At 55.7% G+C, this 14165-nt stretch overlaps 1 protein-coding gene across 3 annotated transcripts in view; it reads right to left on the bottom strand.

Moving 5' to 3' along the window:
• ARAP3 (ArfGAP with RhoGAP domain, ankyrin repeat and PH domain 3) overlaps positions 1–13074 on the bottom strand; it is a 28051-nt gene extending 14977 nt beyond the window's left edge. For 2 of the 3 annotated variants that reach the window (XM_018050220.1, XM_018050219.1), the window contains exons 1-17: positions 13000–13074; positions 10823–11372; positions 10651–10712; positions 10444–10555; positions 6573–6773; positions 6367–6436; positions 5978–6098; positions 5703–5887; positions 5506–5612; positions 5047–5246; positions 4870–4955; positions 4531–4713; positions 4254–4389; positions 3478–3594; positions 2882–3029; positions 2675–2777; positions 418–637 (exon numbers count right to left, since the gene is read on the bottom strand). In XM_018050220.1, the coding sequence (XP_017905709.1) occupies positions 418–637; positions 2675–2777; positions 2882–3029; positions 3478–3594; positions 4254–4389; positions 4531–4713; positions 4870–4955; positions 5047–5246; positions 5506–5612; positions 5703–5887; positions 5978–6098; positions 6367–6436; positions 6573–6773; positions 10444–10555; positions 10651–10712; positions 10823–11355 (2584 nt within the window). In that variant the 5' untranslated portion in view covers positions 11356–11372; positions 13000–13074. Of the gene's footprint in view, positions 1–417; positions 638–2674; positions 2778–2881; positions 3030–3477; positions 3595–4253; positions 4390–4530; positions 4714–4869; positions 4956–5046; positions 5247–5505; positions 5613–5702; positions 5888–5977; positions 6099–6366; positions 6437–6572; positions 6774–10443; positions 10556–10650; positions 10713–10822; positions 11373–12999 lie in introns of those variants that run through there. The other variant, XM_005683063.3, reaches the window with a different exon arrangement.

Here is a 14165-nt window from a genome sequence, read left to right as displayed (position 1 = left end):
GAGGAAAAAAGAATTCCCAGTCCCTTCTCTCGGTCCCCAACCAGCAAGTGACTCCAAATAATGATAATAACACACATAACATATAACACTTACTGAATACCTGTAAGATGCCTCCTGCCAGGTTCTGTGATAAGTGTTTTACAAGCATTGCCTTATATGAAACTTGTTACGTCCCTATTATTGTGCCTAATGTGAAGATGAGGCAACTAAAGCACAGAGAGGTTAAGTAACTTGTCTAAGGTCACACAGCCAGCAAGTGCTGGTGGGGTGGCGGGGTCTAAATTTGGGCAATTTGACTTTAGAACTTCTGCCTGAATCCACCATTCCTGCTATCTCCCATAGGGGCCCTAAATATATGAAGGTCCACTACCCCACCCCTCAGAGCCACCCTTCATCCCTGTCCCCAGCCCTGCTCACTGATCTCCTGTAGCCGGCGCAGATGCACCATGTCCTCAGGGGCTGGGGGGCCAGGGCCTGATGCTGGGCACAGGAAGAGGTGATCTCCACGAAGAAGGCCGAACCCAGACATCCAGAGGCCAGGGGCCAGGGTTGTATGGGAGGGAGACCGCAGCCACAGGCGACCCAGCCGCAGCAGCCCAGGGCCCAACAGCTGGTGACAGCTCAGTGGAGAGAACCACTGTGAGGAGGAGGACAACGGGAAAGAGGAGGGCAGGGAAAGGGGCAAGAGGTGGGCAGAGAAGTAAGAGTGAGAGGGATAAGGGGAGGCAGAGGGAGACATGGAGAGAAAGCCAAGGAAAGAGGGGAATGAAAGGGATGGGGAGAGAGCAGAGGAAAGACCGGTGCAGGAGACAGGAGATGGATGGAGAAAAACAAGAAAGAAACACAGTTCAATTCGATTTGCTCCAGCCAACACAGAGAAGACGCCTGTGCGGCAGGCAGCGTTATACCCTTAATTGGGATGTAGGGAAAGACAGCCTGGGTAGCTGCATGCTGTGACCGAAGAGTCACGAGGTCCCAGGAAGTCCCACCCCCAGGGGGCCAGGCAGAGGCTTCATGAAGAAAGGACTATTCGAGGTGTAACTCAAAGCAGTGCTTCTCAAGCTACTTGTGCTGAAGGAACAGGAAGTTTAAAATTTTTTTACCAATCTGTCACTAACCAACACTTTGATTAAAAAACAACAAAACGAATTACTAGAAAAGTGAAATGAAAAAAGAACAACATATAAAATATAAGCCCCCAGTTCTTAAATATTAGACTCCACACATAAAATTATTCTGTCACATTGCTATGAAAGATTCTAAATAGTGACTCTCAAGCTCTATACTTAACCTGTCATGGGCCGTAAGAGAATTCCTCAGCCAGGACCAGGTAACAGACCACACTTGGGGTAGCACTGCCTTAAAGGATTTTTGAAAAGTGGTGGCTCAGTGGTGGTGAACCCGCCTGCCAGTGTAAGAGACGTGAGTTTGATCCCTGGGTAGGGAAGATCCCCTGGAGGGATAAATGGCAACTCGCTCCAGTATTCTTGCCTGGGAAATGGACAGAGGAGCTTGCGGGCTACAGTCTATGGGTTCTCAAAAAAGTCAAACACGACTTAGCAAATAAATAACCAGAGATACTAGGAGGAGACTTGGAGGGCCATATCAGTGCCCTTAGAGGATATGGAGACAGCTTATTGGTGTGAGGCGTTCTGAGTGGGGTCAGAAGTCAGAGCAGGGGAGCGCTTCCTACAGAGCAGTATCAGATGCACAGACTACTGGTGAGGCCAGAGGGAGGCCCTTGAACCTTACCCAGGGCAAGTCACTGGCCACCTGCAGGGGTGCCGCTCAGAAGAGTATGGCGAGGAGGGCAGCCAGAAGGGGTTAAGGAGGAACTGCAGGCTGCCAGAGCTCGTAACTTTCTAAGAAGCTGTGGCGGGGTGGGGAGGTGGCACGCCAGGGTGATGAGCTGAAGGTGGAGCAGGGCTGGGGGAAAAGCTGTTTAAGGATGGGAGCGATTATCACTGTCATCCCCATTACTACTTCAGCACCCACAGATGGAGGACTTGCAGCGTGCCAGGCAGTGTGGTCCTCATGTGTCACTTAATCCTCAACCCTAGGGGGTAGATCTTTGACACCCACTCTACCCATATGGAAGAGCTCACACGTGTGAGTTGGAGGACTCAAATCCCAGGATATCTGACTCCAGGGATCTAGATTTAATACCAGGGATCTAATTTAATGCCAGGGGTGGGGTGCAGGATGGAGAGAGTGGCTTGCCTGGGAGTGGAGAAGCTGGGTCAGATGAAGGCAGCTTTGCCTGTGGACTTGGAGATCTGAGCCTGGGGGAGGTGGTAGGAGTCAGGTGGCAGCCTCTCTGTGGGAAGAGCCCAGCACAGTGCAGTCTGGCCTGTGAGCTTTGCAGACAGAGGCCTGACTTTCGTCCTGTGCTCTGCTGCCTTCTAGCTCTGTGACCTTGACTGAGAGGCTTCATAACCTCTGAGTTCTTTAGGTGTGAAACATTGATAACCCTTACCTCTAAGTGTTGTGAAAATTAAATGAGATATTGAGTGGGCAGCGTTTAACACAGGACCTGGCACAGAGTAAGTGCTCAGCCAACCTCAGCTGTTACTGGCAGGGGTGGGCGTGGCTGCAGGAATAGGAGGGGACAGGACGGGGGCAGGGGGGTACAGGGAACCCATGAGCTGTAGGGGAGGGGTCTCAGCTGTCTCACCTTGCCCAGGGCGCTGGTCCAGGCCTCCAGACTGTCAGCTCCATCTGTGCCAAAATGCTGAATCCTCCCCCCGGTGAGGATGAGCTCGAAGGAGAAGGGGAACCTGGAGAGATGAGGTCCGGGAGGAGGGACGGGGTGAGTCAGGGGGCTGGCAGGCTCAGGATCAGGAGCGGAAAAGGAAAGTTGAGAGAACAGGGTGGGTGTTACCTGTCGAGGTCACCTGGGTCAGTGGGTGGGGGGTTCACACCCAAACATACAACATCCTGGGGCTGGACGAGGTGGAGGGGTTCAGGGCTGCTTTCCGACACAAACATTTCCAGAGCCGCACCCAGGACACACCACAGTCGCGGGGGAGCTAAGAGGGAAAGTGGTGGTCAGCAGGCAGCAGACCTCTGTCCCCACTGTCAGAACTCCCATTTGCCAGATATTATTCTGTGCCAACCCCTCTACCTATGTACGATCTCCTGTAGTCGTCACAATTCTATGAGGGGAGTTTAACATTCACTCCTGTTTTGCAGATGGGGAAACTGAGGCTCAGAGTTGAAGTACTTGCCCAAGTCACATGGGGAGAAAGCAGCAGAGCTGAGATTTGACCCCTCCGTGGTATGACTTCAAAGCACACCCTCTCAACCATCACCCAGTGCTGCCCCTCCCCACCCCTGCCATGGTCCCTCTGAGCCCAGCACCCTTGTCCACTTCAGGGCATGTCCTATCCCAGTCCTCTCCTCCTTATCCCTCTAGGGAACACTCCCAACCATCCTGGCTTCTGCTCATCCCCTCCCATCCCTTGGCTCCCCTCTCACCATCTCGGCCCCTGCGAGGGGGTGGGGGTCCAGCTTTGTTGCTGATGGGACCACAGTACAGGAAGCTGCTGTAAGTGGCAGGCACCACCACTTCATTATACACACCAGGGGAGGGGTCTGCAAGGGAAAGGAAAGTGGTCACATCAGGCCAGTGCAATGGAAAGGCCTGACCCCCTTGGGGAAGTGCTTGAATTGAGGAAGACAGTGGGACCCAACTCCATCAGCAGCATGGCCTAGTAGAGCCCAGTGGTGCTGAACCCCTCACCATCCAGATCAGAGAAGAAGGTGGCAGGCAGTGATGAGGCTTCTAAGCCAGCCCTTGCCCACTGCCTGGCTCCACCAGCTAGAGAACAAGTAAGCTCTGGGTGGAAGGCTCAGGCAGGGGCCCTCCTGTAAGTGCCTTGGCCCCTGTGGCATGACTACTGGAGACCAGCCTGTGTAAGATGACTATTTCTACGATCAGACTTCCCTTGGGCAGGTGAGACCTGACCTATGGGTTGACCCTGACAGGGATAGGCCAGCACTAACACCTCAAGCATCCAGATCCACTCCAGACAGTGGTCATTAGTGGTCATTTCAAATACCAAGAAATAGGGCCTCGAGGACTTGGATGGTTGGGAAACTGCCGAAGTTGGGCCATTGTGATGGGCTAGCTGAGAGGTAATTGGGGGCTCCCGCCAGAAGAACCAAGGCACAGGTCAGGGCTGAGAATTCTTGCTTCCTCTCTTCCTGAGAGAGGAAGCCCTGTGGGAGAGAGGAAGCCCTGTGGGGATTACCTGGGGGCAGGAGACTAGGGAAGCTGCCATCGAGGGCTGAGGGGGTCCAGGGCTCCTCTCCCTCAAAAGCTTCGACACAGAGGAGCTGGGTCATGTTCTTCAGCAGGTTGGGTCCTGCCACAGCTGCACACAGTGCCTACAGGGAGAAAAGGCCTCTGTCAACCCCAGGACATAACCTGGGAGTCCTGGGGACAGTCCTCCTGTCTCCAAAACAGCCCCCACTCCAAGTTTAAGCATTTCAACTCAGAGATCCATCAGCCCCAGCCTTCCCTCCTACCTGGAGAAGCTGGCTATGATCTGGATACTGAGGGTGGGGCTTCCGGAAGAGACCGAGCCGGTACTTCCGAGAGATGAACTCTCCCCGAGGGCCAGGGGTGGTATCTGGGTGCAGCCCCTCACCTGGGGGGAGTGACCCTGCCCAGAAGCGGTTGGCGCGATCGTTTCCCAGGACAATGAACAACTGCAGGGTCACAGGGGGCAGAGGCAAGTGACAGAAACTTGTATCCCCAGGCATTCCAATCCTGTCCCCAAGCTGGACCCAAGGCCTTTTCACACATGCTCCTTCCACCCCAGCCCACACCCCCAGACACACTTTTTCCCTCTGCAGACTTCTCACCTGCACTATCTCATTACTCCACACACTTGTGTCCAGCTTCAGGCTCTGCACCTTGGAGATCCCAGAACCCAGAGCCCGGTGCTGACCTGTTAGGGTGTGAAGGGCATGGGCACCCTGAGCCCTCCTGCCCCGAGCCCCCGGCCCCTCCCCATTTCAGCTAAAGGCCCCAGCCCTCACCTGCGCACTGTTTGCAGATGACCACTCCCAGGTTGACCGCGGCCCAGTCTGGGCGGGAGGCGCCACAGTCCGCGCAGTGCCGGTTTGCCCGATTGGACCAGATCTTCTCAGCCACCTCGTAGTCAGACAGGGTCTCGGTTACTGCTTCCTGCAGAGCGGCCGCCCAGCTCTGCCGAGCACCCCCAGACTCGGCTGTGAAGCTGAGGGGTGGACAGCCAGTCCGTGGGCCTGGACACCCACCCCCCTACCCACCCCACCACTCGGGGCATTCCTGCAGCAGCCACCACAGCCATATGTGGGCCAGCCCAGCCCCTCCTGACATCCTTGACCCTGTTCACTGGACTCCCATCGGGACACACCCACTGACATCCTGAGGAGGAGGCCTTGGGGCCTCTGCACCCCACTGTCCCCCCTCAATGTCTCTCCCCCGGCCTTGCCTCCTGCCAGTCTGGGCCCCACCTGAAGCAGCGATGTGGTGTGAGCAGGTCAAAGCTGCGACTCTTGGTCTCCCGCACACTGCAGCCTTGTAGTTCAATGAAGCAGATCCCGATGCCCAGAGAGAAGGCCTGGCAGTCGGGAGCAGGGGCGGTGGGCAGGCACAGTGAGGTCCGAGTGGGCTAGGTCAGGCCCCTCGGCCCTGGCCCGGCCCTGCTCACCTGCTCACTCTTGTACAGGGCCAGCTCTCCGGGGCTCAATGCAGCAAACACCTTGGCCTTGTGCCCACGCAGCTCCAGCATGCCCGTGCGGAGGGGTCGAGGTGGCTGCGGGGGCCGGGGGTGGCCCAGGAGGCGCTGCTCCTTCAGGCAGGACTGCAGCGTGGAGCACCACATGTCCCGCTGAGCTGGCGGGGGACGGGGAAGCAGGTAAAGTGGGCTGTGAGCTCACCTGGCCTCCCCAGCCCTGCTCTGAATCCAGGGGCCCTGGCCCTCACCCTCACTCTCTGTGCGGAACACGAACACCCTCTGGCCGGTGATGACCTGGAACTTGTTGTCCTTGCTGCCGCGGGTCATCTCGATGGCCGTCAGAGGGATCACGCCCTTGGGGAAGGGGTCCTGGAGGGACAGACAGCGCACTGGCCCATGGGGACAGGAACTCAGCCATGTGCACTGACCCCTGGGGGCCAGCACCAACGTTTAATGAGATTCGGCACTCATCCCACAAGCAGTGGGGTACAGCTGCTAACTGCGCTCCTTTTGACCCTGACATCAGTCACGTGGTGCCTGCCTCCCCTCCATGGGGGAATCAGCCTTCTAATCCTGAGCCTCTCTCAGCTCTCCCTCTCCCTTTCCCGAGGCCCCATGAAGCATGTCCCAGACCTACCTTATCACTGCCAAAGTACATCAGACTCCTCCCATTGAACTGCACAAAGCGCCTCTGAAAGACGTAGTTTCTGGGGAAGGGAGAGGCTGAGATCAGTAACTGGTGGAGGCTGCACCCCAGGGGTCCTAGGATCTGGGAGCACTTGAGACCCGACCTCCACCACCAGCCAGCCTCCCGTGCCCCGCACCCCTTCCTAGCAGCCCCACCCCTGAGGCGAGAGCTTGTCTAGCCAGCCACTGAGCAGGGGCGTGGGGCGGTCTGCCGTGGAGGAGAAGCTGGCATAAGGTGAAATGAGGTCATCGTTGGTCTCTGTGTCCAGGGTGGGCAGGGAGAGGGTGGAGTCCCCAGGCAGTTCAAGGCTGGCATAACCAGCATCCTCACGTGCCTCCAGATCCGGCCTGCTGAGCCTTGTGGGGGCCAAGAGAGAGGGGGACACACTTTAGAGCCAGTTCTGTGGACAGCCCCACCCACAGTACCTAGTGGAATGCCCAGCAGGTACCAGATCTGCTTTTTAAGCAGGGGAACAGGGAGGCTGAGAACCCAAAACATGAGCATGGATCTTCTTCCCAAGGCATGCTAGGACTTTTCATTTGAAAAATGTCAGTCCTTTGCCTCTGCCATTAGTATTACTTGGTGGAAAAGTTGGGGAATAACTAACACAGATGACTTTCTGCCACAGCTGCCTATCTCATCAATAAGTCTAACTGGTTCTTTCTCCAAAAAGTTCATGCCTTTCTCTCCCTGGACCAAGTTCCCAATAGCTCTCACCGAGGTGAAGGGAACTGTCTAACCAGTCACTTGCTTCCATTCTCGCCCTTCCACCAAGGATGCGAACAAGATCATTTCACGCACCTGCAGGAACCTCTACAATGACTTCCCGTTAACACCTGTCGAAATTCCTTTCCAGTGGATGCAAGACTGTGTACAGAGAGACCCAGGGCAACTCTGACGACCTCATCCTGCACTGCCTTTGCCTTGCTCACTACAGTCCAGCCACATTCTCTTCCCTAGTTCAGAGTCTTTGCCATCCTGTTCCCTCTGCCTGGAATACAATTCCCTAGGCTGCTTCTTCCCATCCTTCAGATATTCCTTCCCAGAAAGTCCTCTATTCTTCTGTCGCTTTCCAGTGGTTCCTTACCTCAGCTGTACAAATCACTTGGGAAACTTAAACGTATCTGCATATGAACCCCACGTGCATGTGTGCGTGCTCAGTCATATCCAGCTCTCTGTGACTTCATGGACTAGAGCCCGCCAGCCTCTTCTGCCCATGGGATTTTCCAGGCAAGAATACTGGCATGGATTGCCATTTCCTACTTCACAGGATCTTCCCAGTTCAGGGATTGAACCCAAGTCTCCTGCATTGGCAGGTGGATTATTTACCACATAGCTACCGGAGAAGCCCTGTGTGAGCCCCATGCCAGACACTTACATTTGAGTCATCGGGAACAAGGCCCAGGCATCTGTCATTTTCAAAGTTCCCCAGGCTGTAGTGCAGCTCAGGTTAAGAACCTCCACTCTATCCTATTTGTTTCCTACTTCATTGAGAAATTGAAGCAACCAGAGGATAATCCCCACAGACTCCCAGCGGCCTATCTGCTCCATTTCACATACACAGTTTTCCTCCTGGTACTATGATAAACACCCCTGTCTAAAGCTGATCTGTCCTCTGGGCACTTGGTTCCAGTCCTCTCACCTACACAAGGACATCACTCCAGACTTTGTCCCTTTTCTCTCTCCTATATCCACTAGTTTTCCCTATCAGATCATCCCTATTCACCTATGAATATACACAGCATTCCATGCTATTAAAATCCCTTTCTTGACTCCACTTCCACTATCAATAACTACTCAAACTCTCTGCTCTTCTTTGCAGAAAAACTCAAAAATGTTGTCTTCATATTTCCAGTTCCTTTCCTTTGTTCTCCCTTGAGCCCACACAGATCAAGCCTTCACTCCCAGCACTTGTCAAGGTCCCGAGTAATCTCCGTGTCACCAATTCCAGAGGTCAATTCTCAGTGCTCATCTTACCTGGCCTCTCAGGAGCATTGGATACATCTGACCTGACCTCTTCCTCCTCCTTATATCTTTTCTTCAGTTAGCTCCTGTGGCATCAACTTCTGATTTTCCTTCTACTTCACTAAGCATTTTTTTTCAGCCTGTTTTGCTGATTCTTCCTCCTATCCCCAATCTCTCGATCCTGGAGTATGCCAGGACCTTATCTTGGTCCTCTGCTTTACCTACACTCACTCACAGCTGCATACACCCATCTAAATGCTGACAACACACATACCTAGATCTCCTGTTCAGACCTTTCCCCCAGACTCCAAACTTGTATATCCAACGGCCTATTTGCCACCTCTCCTTGGGCATATAATACACACCTCAAATTCAACAAATCAAAACCTGAGCTCCGAATCTGCCTTACTCCTGCATTATGCACGGTCTTCCCCGTTTCAGACCACAGCAACTCCATGAACTTTCAGTTGCTCAGAAGAGCACTGTCAAACGGTCTTTGAAATTTGGTTGTTTTATGGTTTCAGCACAGCTCACACCAGACTAGCCACATTTCAAGTGTTCAGCAGTCACACGTGGTTACTGGCTACCACACCGGACAGTGCAGGCTCAGACGGAAACCCCTGAAGTCTTTCTTGACTCCTCTTTTTCTGTCACACTTCAATTTACTAGGACAGTTTGTGTTCAAGATATAACCCAAACCAACCACTCCTCACCCTTTCCACTCTCACAGCAGTAGCCTGAGGTTTTTCACCTAGATCACAGTAAGAACCTCCAAACTGGTCTCTCTGCTTCTGCTTTTGCCCCTACAGATCACTGCCAACACAGCAACCAGAGGGATTCTTAAAATGTAAGTCAAAACCCTTCCAATAGCTCGCTTCCCATTTCACTTAAGAGTAAAAGCGAAAGTCCCAGTATGGCTCCTTTGCCCCTCTGACAGCGTCTACCCCAGCTCTTCCCACCCTGGCCCCCTCTGTCCCAGCCCTGCTGACCTTGTCATCACTCCCGGATTCCCTGGTTACATGGCCTTCTTAAAGTCTCTATTCTAGCCATTCTTCCCACCTGCAGCATTCTCCCAGAAGGGCTAAGTCCCTCACTTCTTTCACGTTTTAGCTCAAATATCATCTTCTTAACACTCTGGCAACTCTTGGTGAAAAACTGCAGTCCTTTCCCCCCTCACGCCATCCAGCCCTCTTACCCTGTTCAATTTTTTTCATGGCACTTATCACCTTTTACCGGAGAAGGGCATGGCAACCCACTCCAGTATTCTTGCCTGGAGAATTCCATGGACTGAGGAACCTGGCGAGCTATAGTCCATGGGGTCGCAGAGTCGGACACGACTGAGCAGCTAGCACTTTCACTTTCACTATTACCTTTCAACATAGGAATAATTCACTTAGTACATCTACTGTTAATTGACTAATTTCCCACAAGGGCAGGGATTTCTGATCTATCCCAAATATTTACAACAATATCTGACATTCAGTAGGTGTTCAAAAAAGATTGTTAAATGAAAGAACGAAAGGCACTTCTCTGTATTTTAAGTCATATATCCATTTCTTTGCTGCTGCTGCTGCTGCTGCTGCTAAGTTGCTTCAGTCATGTCCGACTGTGTGACCCCATAGAAGGCAGCCCACCAAGCTCCCCCGTCCCTGGGATTCTGCAGGCAAGAACACTGGAGTGGGCTGCCATTTCCTTCTCCAATGTATGAAAGTGAAAAGTGAAAGTGAAGTTGCTCAGTCGTGTCCAACTCTTGGCGACCCTATGAACTGCAGCCTACCAGGCTCCTCCGTCCATGGGAGTTTCCAGGCAAGAGTACTGGAGTGGGGTGCCATTGCCTTCTCCGATTTCTTTGTCTACCTGTTTTATTTCCTATCTGTCCCCACTGAGTCACAGGCTGCCTAATGGGAGACTGGGTCTGTCTGTCATATTCACCCTGAATCTCAGTAACCCAGCTGGCACACAGTGGATGCTCAACACACATTTGATGACCAACAGGGAACACAGCCGCCACCAGCTCAACCCGCTTCTCTTCCTGCCACTGTCACTCTGTGGACCACTCACCTGTGTTCAGCCCTTTCCTGACAGACACCTCTGCCTTCTCTTCTGTCAGTGGCCCCTGGGACCCCCACAGGCTGGACACCATAGTACAGGCAACCAGGGTCCATGATGTGCACTGGCAGGTGGAGAAACAGGGGAAACAGGGAAGAGGTCAGGTGAGAGTCCTGAATGGCACCGTTCCTTTCCCCCAACCCATGATAGTCAACCTACCTGTGCCCGTTGTGGGCCTGAGGGCAGGGGTGGGAGCAACTGTCTGAGAGCTGTCTGGGGCCCTAAGGAGAGAGGTCTAGTGGTCATTCAGGGAGAGAGAAGGAAGGACAAGCCCTCATGCCCTCCTCCTCCCTGTCCCCAGCATGGATCCCATGGAGCCGACCCCACTCACATGTCCTGAGCTGTCTGGGCCCCGCCTCTTAAGTCCAAGCCAAAGTAGATGACATTGGGCATCATCTCCACAGTATTTGAGGCCGACGGCTGCTCAGAGGAGGACCTCGGAGGGACAGCAGGGGACCTCGGACTCAGGCTGGGCTCTGGGCTCTTGGATCCCTCTGGTCTCCAGACAGCTGGACTGAACCCAGGCCTCTGGGTGGTGGCAGAGCCACTGAGTCCACCAAATACTGTCCTGGGCTTAGGCACAGGCTTGGTGGGCTGGCCTGGGGATGCTGGGCTGTGAGAAGGCTCCATGGCACTTTCAGGCTGGGGATCCGGGGGGCCCTCGGCAGTGCCCGCCTGCAGCAGGCGCAGGATGCGCTTCCGGTGCCCTGTGGCGTTGACGCCCAGCTGCCTCAGCTCCCCGTGGCCCAGGCCACGGGCCGCCCCTGCCGTAGCCAGACCCTGCTGCCGGAACGCGTCTGCATACTGCTCCAGGTGCACCGAGGCCAGCCACACAGCGATGTCCAGGTCCTGAGGGGCAGCCATGGGGGCTCAGGCCATTGCTGGGGGAGGGGCAGGGTGAAGGGAGGGCTCAGGCTGAGATTCCCCCTCCCTGTCCCAAAGTCTGAGGCTTGGACAGAGGCCACCAGACTCCAGTCTTCCTCCAGAGAAAATGACCAGAAGCCTGTGATCCGGAGGCAGAGCCAACCCCAAACATTGGAAAGGGCCTCCCCATTGTAGGAGCACCCCTGCATTTGCAGAGAAGGAAACTGAGGCCAGGGAGGGGAGGAGGGTTGCCCCAGGCTCATGGCAAGTTGGCTTCTTGGTCAAAGTGTTGGCCCCTTAGCTCCCACCCACGCAGTGTCTGGGTCAAAGCTCTGCATACACTCAGGTCAGCAAGCCTAGGACAAGATGTCAGAACCTTGCAGGGGTGGGGATGACAGGGGCTGGTGGGGAGGAGGGGCCCACGATGAAGCTGCTATGACACAGAGGAGAGGGGAGGAGGAGAGGGGAGACGCACCTCCCACTCCCACTGGTTCCAGAGCTGAGTACAGGCTCCGGCCATCCTAATCCTGGTCGTTCCCAGTTCCTCCTCCCCTTCCACCTATTGTCTCTGCTCAGACTTCCTTCCTGTCCCTCCAGCTCTGGCCGCCCCCACATCCTGCCTGCCTTGGTCAGACTGTCCAGAAAGCTCTAGGCAGTACCAACATCTGGGCAGAGGCCACTTGGGGAGTGAGGATGGGGCAGAGAACTAACTGGGCCAGAGAGATGAGGGACCAGGGGTACACCAGGGTCTCCACTCAGCACCCACCTGCAGTATCTTCTCCCATATGTGTGCGCCAACTGGAACACCCACCCTGCAGGAACTCACACTGTGAAATGACATCGCTCTACCTCTGCTTTCTCCAAGCCTTCCTCTGCCCTGTCCATGCCTTTGGATTCAGGTCTCTGAGGCTCTGTCCCATTCCACCACCTTGACGTAGACCCTGATCTAGTTAGTACCTAGACCTCTCCTGGATCCTGTCTCCGTGAGTTTTTCGTCTACCCTGTCCCTGTCCCCACCCCATTCCATCTCCATCTCTATGTCTAAATCCATCTCAGTCCCTTCCTTGTTCTCCTGTCATTAAGCCTCTCCTTGCCTCTGTCTCCATTTCAACTAGATCTTCAGTTTTATCTGTGTCTCTCGCCATCTGACTCTTAGGTTTCTGTCTCTGCCTCTGCCCGTACTTCTCTCTCCCAGTTTCTCTCCTGCGGCGTCCTTCTTACCAGGACTGCCTCTCGCCCCAGCGTCAGTTCTGGCCTCTCTCCGCCTCTCTGCGGCGGAGCCCCCTCCCCAAGCTAGGGCCCGGGTGCTGCACCTCCCGTCCTGACTCAGAGTCCAGTTTCCCGGTGACTCAGGCCCGACTCGAGGGCACGGGACTGAGAACTAGGAGGTGAGCGGGGCAGGAGTGCGGGGGTGGGGGGCAAGGGGGGCGGGCAGGGCAGCGCAGGGCAGCTCCGGCTGCGACGAGGGAGGGGGCAAGGAGGGAGGGGGCAGAGGCCGGCAGCCGGAGGGAGGGGCTGATCGCGGCGGGGAGGGGGAGAGGGGAGCGCCGCGGGCGCGGAGCGGGGCTAGGGATCCCACAGAGGCCCTCAAGGTGATGGGGAGGAGTCTGGGAGGCAGGAGCCGGGGGGCACGGGGGTCCTCACCTCACTACGCGGCCGCCGTCCGCTCCCCGGTACCCACCCGCCGCGCCGTCCGAGGCTCCGGGTCGCGCCGCGCCGGCCCCGCCTCCCCTCAGCCCTCCCCCGACGGAGCCCCGCCCCGTCCCGCTCGTCGGTTCCCTCCGCGGAGGCCCTGGCCACTCCTTGTGCAAGCGGCGGTCTTCAAAAGGTTTGGGCTCCTTACCCAACCGCTGTGCTTATCTCGCAGCCTAACCAGCTCAGCCCCTTTAGGGGCCCAGAAAGGGGAGCGGGGGGAGCCGGAACAGGGTTGGAGGCCGAGTCAGCCTTAAAGAGCGGGACAAAGAGGCAGAGACTAGACGGAACTGGGGACAAGGGTAGAACCGGAGAGAGAAGGAGGGTGCTGCGAGGGACAGCTTTGCATCCCCGCCGCCGGTCCCTCCCCGTCCGTCTGGTCTAAAGGGGAGGGAAAGCATAGGATCCTAAGTCCCCAGGGCACCTCTCCCACGCCCAGCAGGGTGGCTGGACTCTGGTACCCAGTTAACGGGGAACAGAAGCTGACATCCACAAGTCACAGATATCCACAGCCTTCCAAGCTGGCAAACCTTCAGAAGCCCCGCCATCTGACTTGGGGCAAAGAGGTCGAGGCCCAGCAGAGGAGCCCTCAACTGCTTCTCCGTCTTCAAACTCCTGGTGTAGGTTTCCTCCCAGGGATGCAGGGCAGCAAGGCAACATCCTCCCAAACCAGGCTTTGCGGCTGCCCTTTATGAAGATAAGGGTGGTGCCCTGTCAGCACAGTTACCCAGCAAGCAGCCTTTTCATCCTGGGGTGAAGCCCCTTCTTCCCACCTCCCTATTGCAATTTGGAGGGGAGGGGGTGAGAAGAAGGCCTAAGGATAACCTGCTGCTCTCCCTTCTCGGCATCTTGCCTGGAGCCCCAGCCTTGGAGCCTGTCCCCCGGGGCCTGAGGCACTTCCCCCTCAGAGCTGGGCTGGCCTTTAGCTGTGTGTGGTGTTGGGGGGTGGGGGGGGGACACCCGCTGGCCGGCTTTGCTTTCCTGTTTGTACCAGAGGAAGTTGGCTGTGACTCAGCAGACGCAGGAACTGTCTGTCAGTAGCTAGGGGAAGACCCCTGCCCCATGGGGAAGGTGAAGGGAATGTGGGGAAGTGCCTCCTCCTCTCCCAGTTGCCCCAG

This window comes from Capra hircus, chromosome 7 (genome assembly GCF_001704415.2).
Source record: "Capra hircus breed San Clemente chromosome 7, ASM170441v1, whole genome shotgun sequence".
Classification (NCBI taxonomy): domain Eukaryota; kingdom Metazoa; phylum Chordata; class Mammalia; order Artiodactyla; family Bovidae; genus Capra; species Capra hircus.
This window is presented reverse-complemented; position numbering and strand designations above follow the sequence as displayed.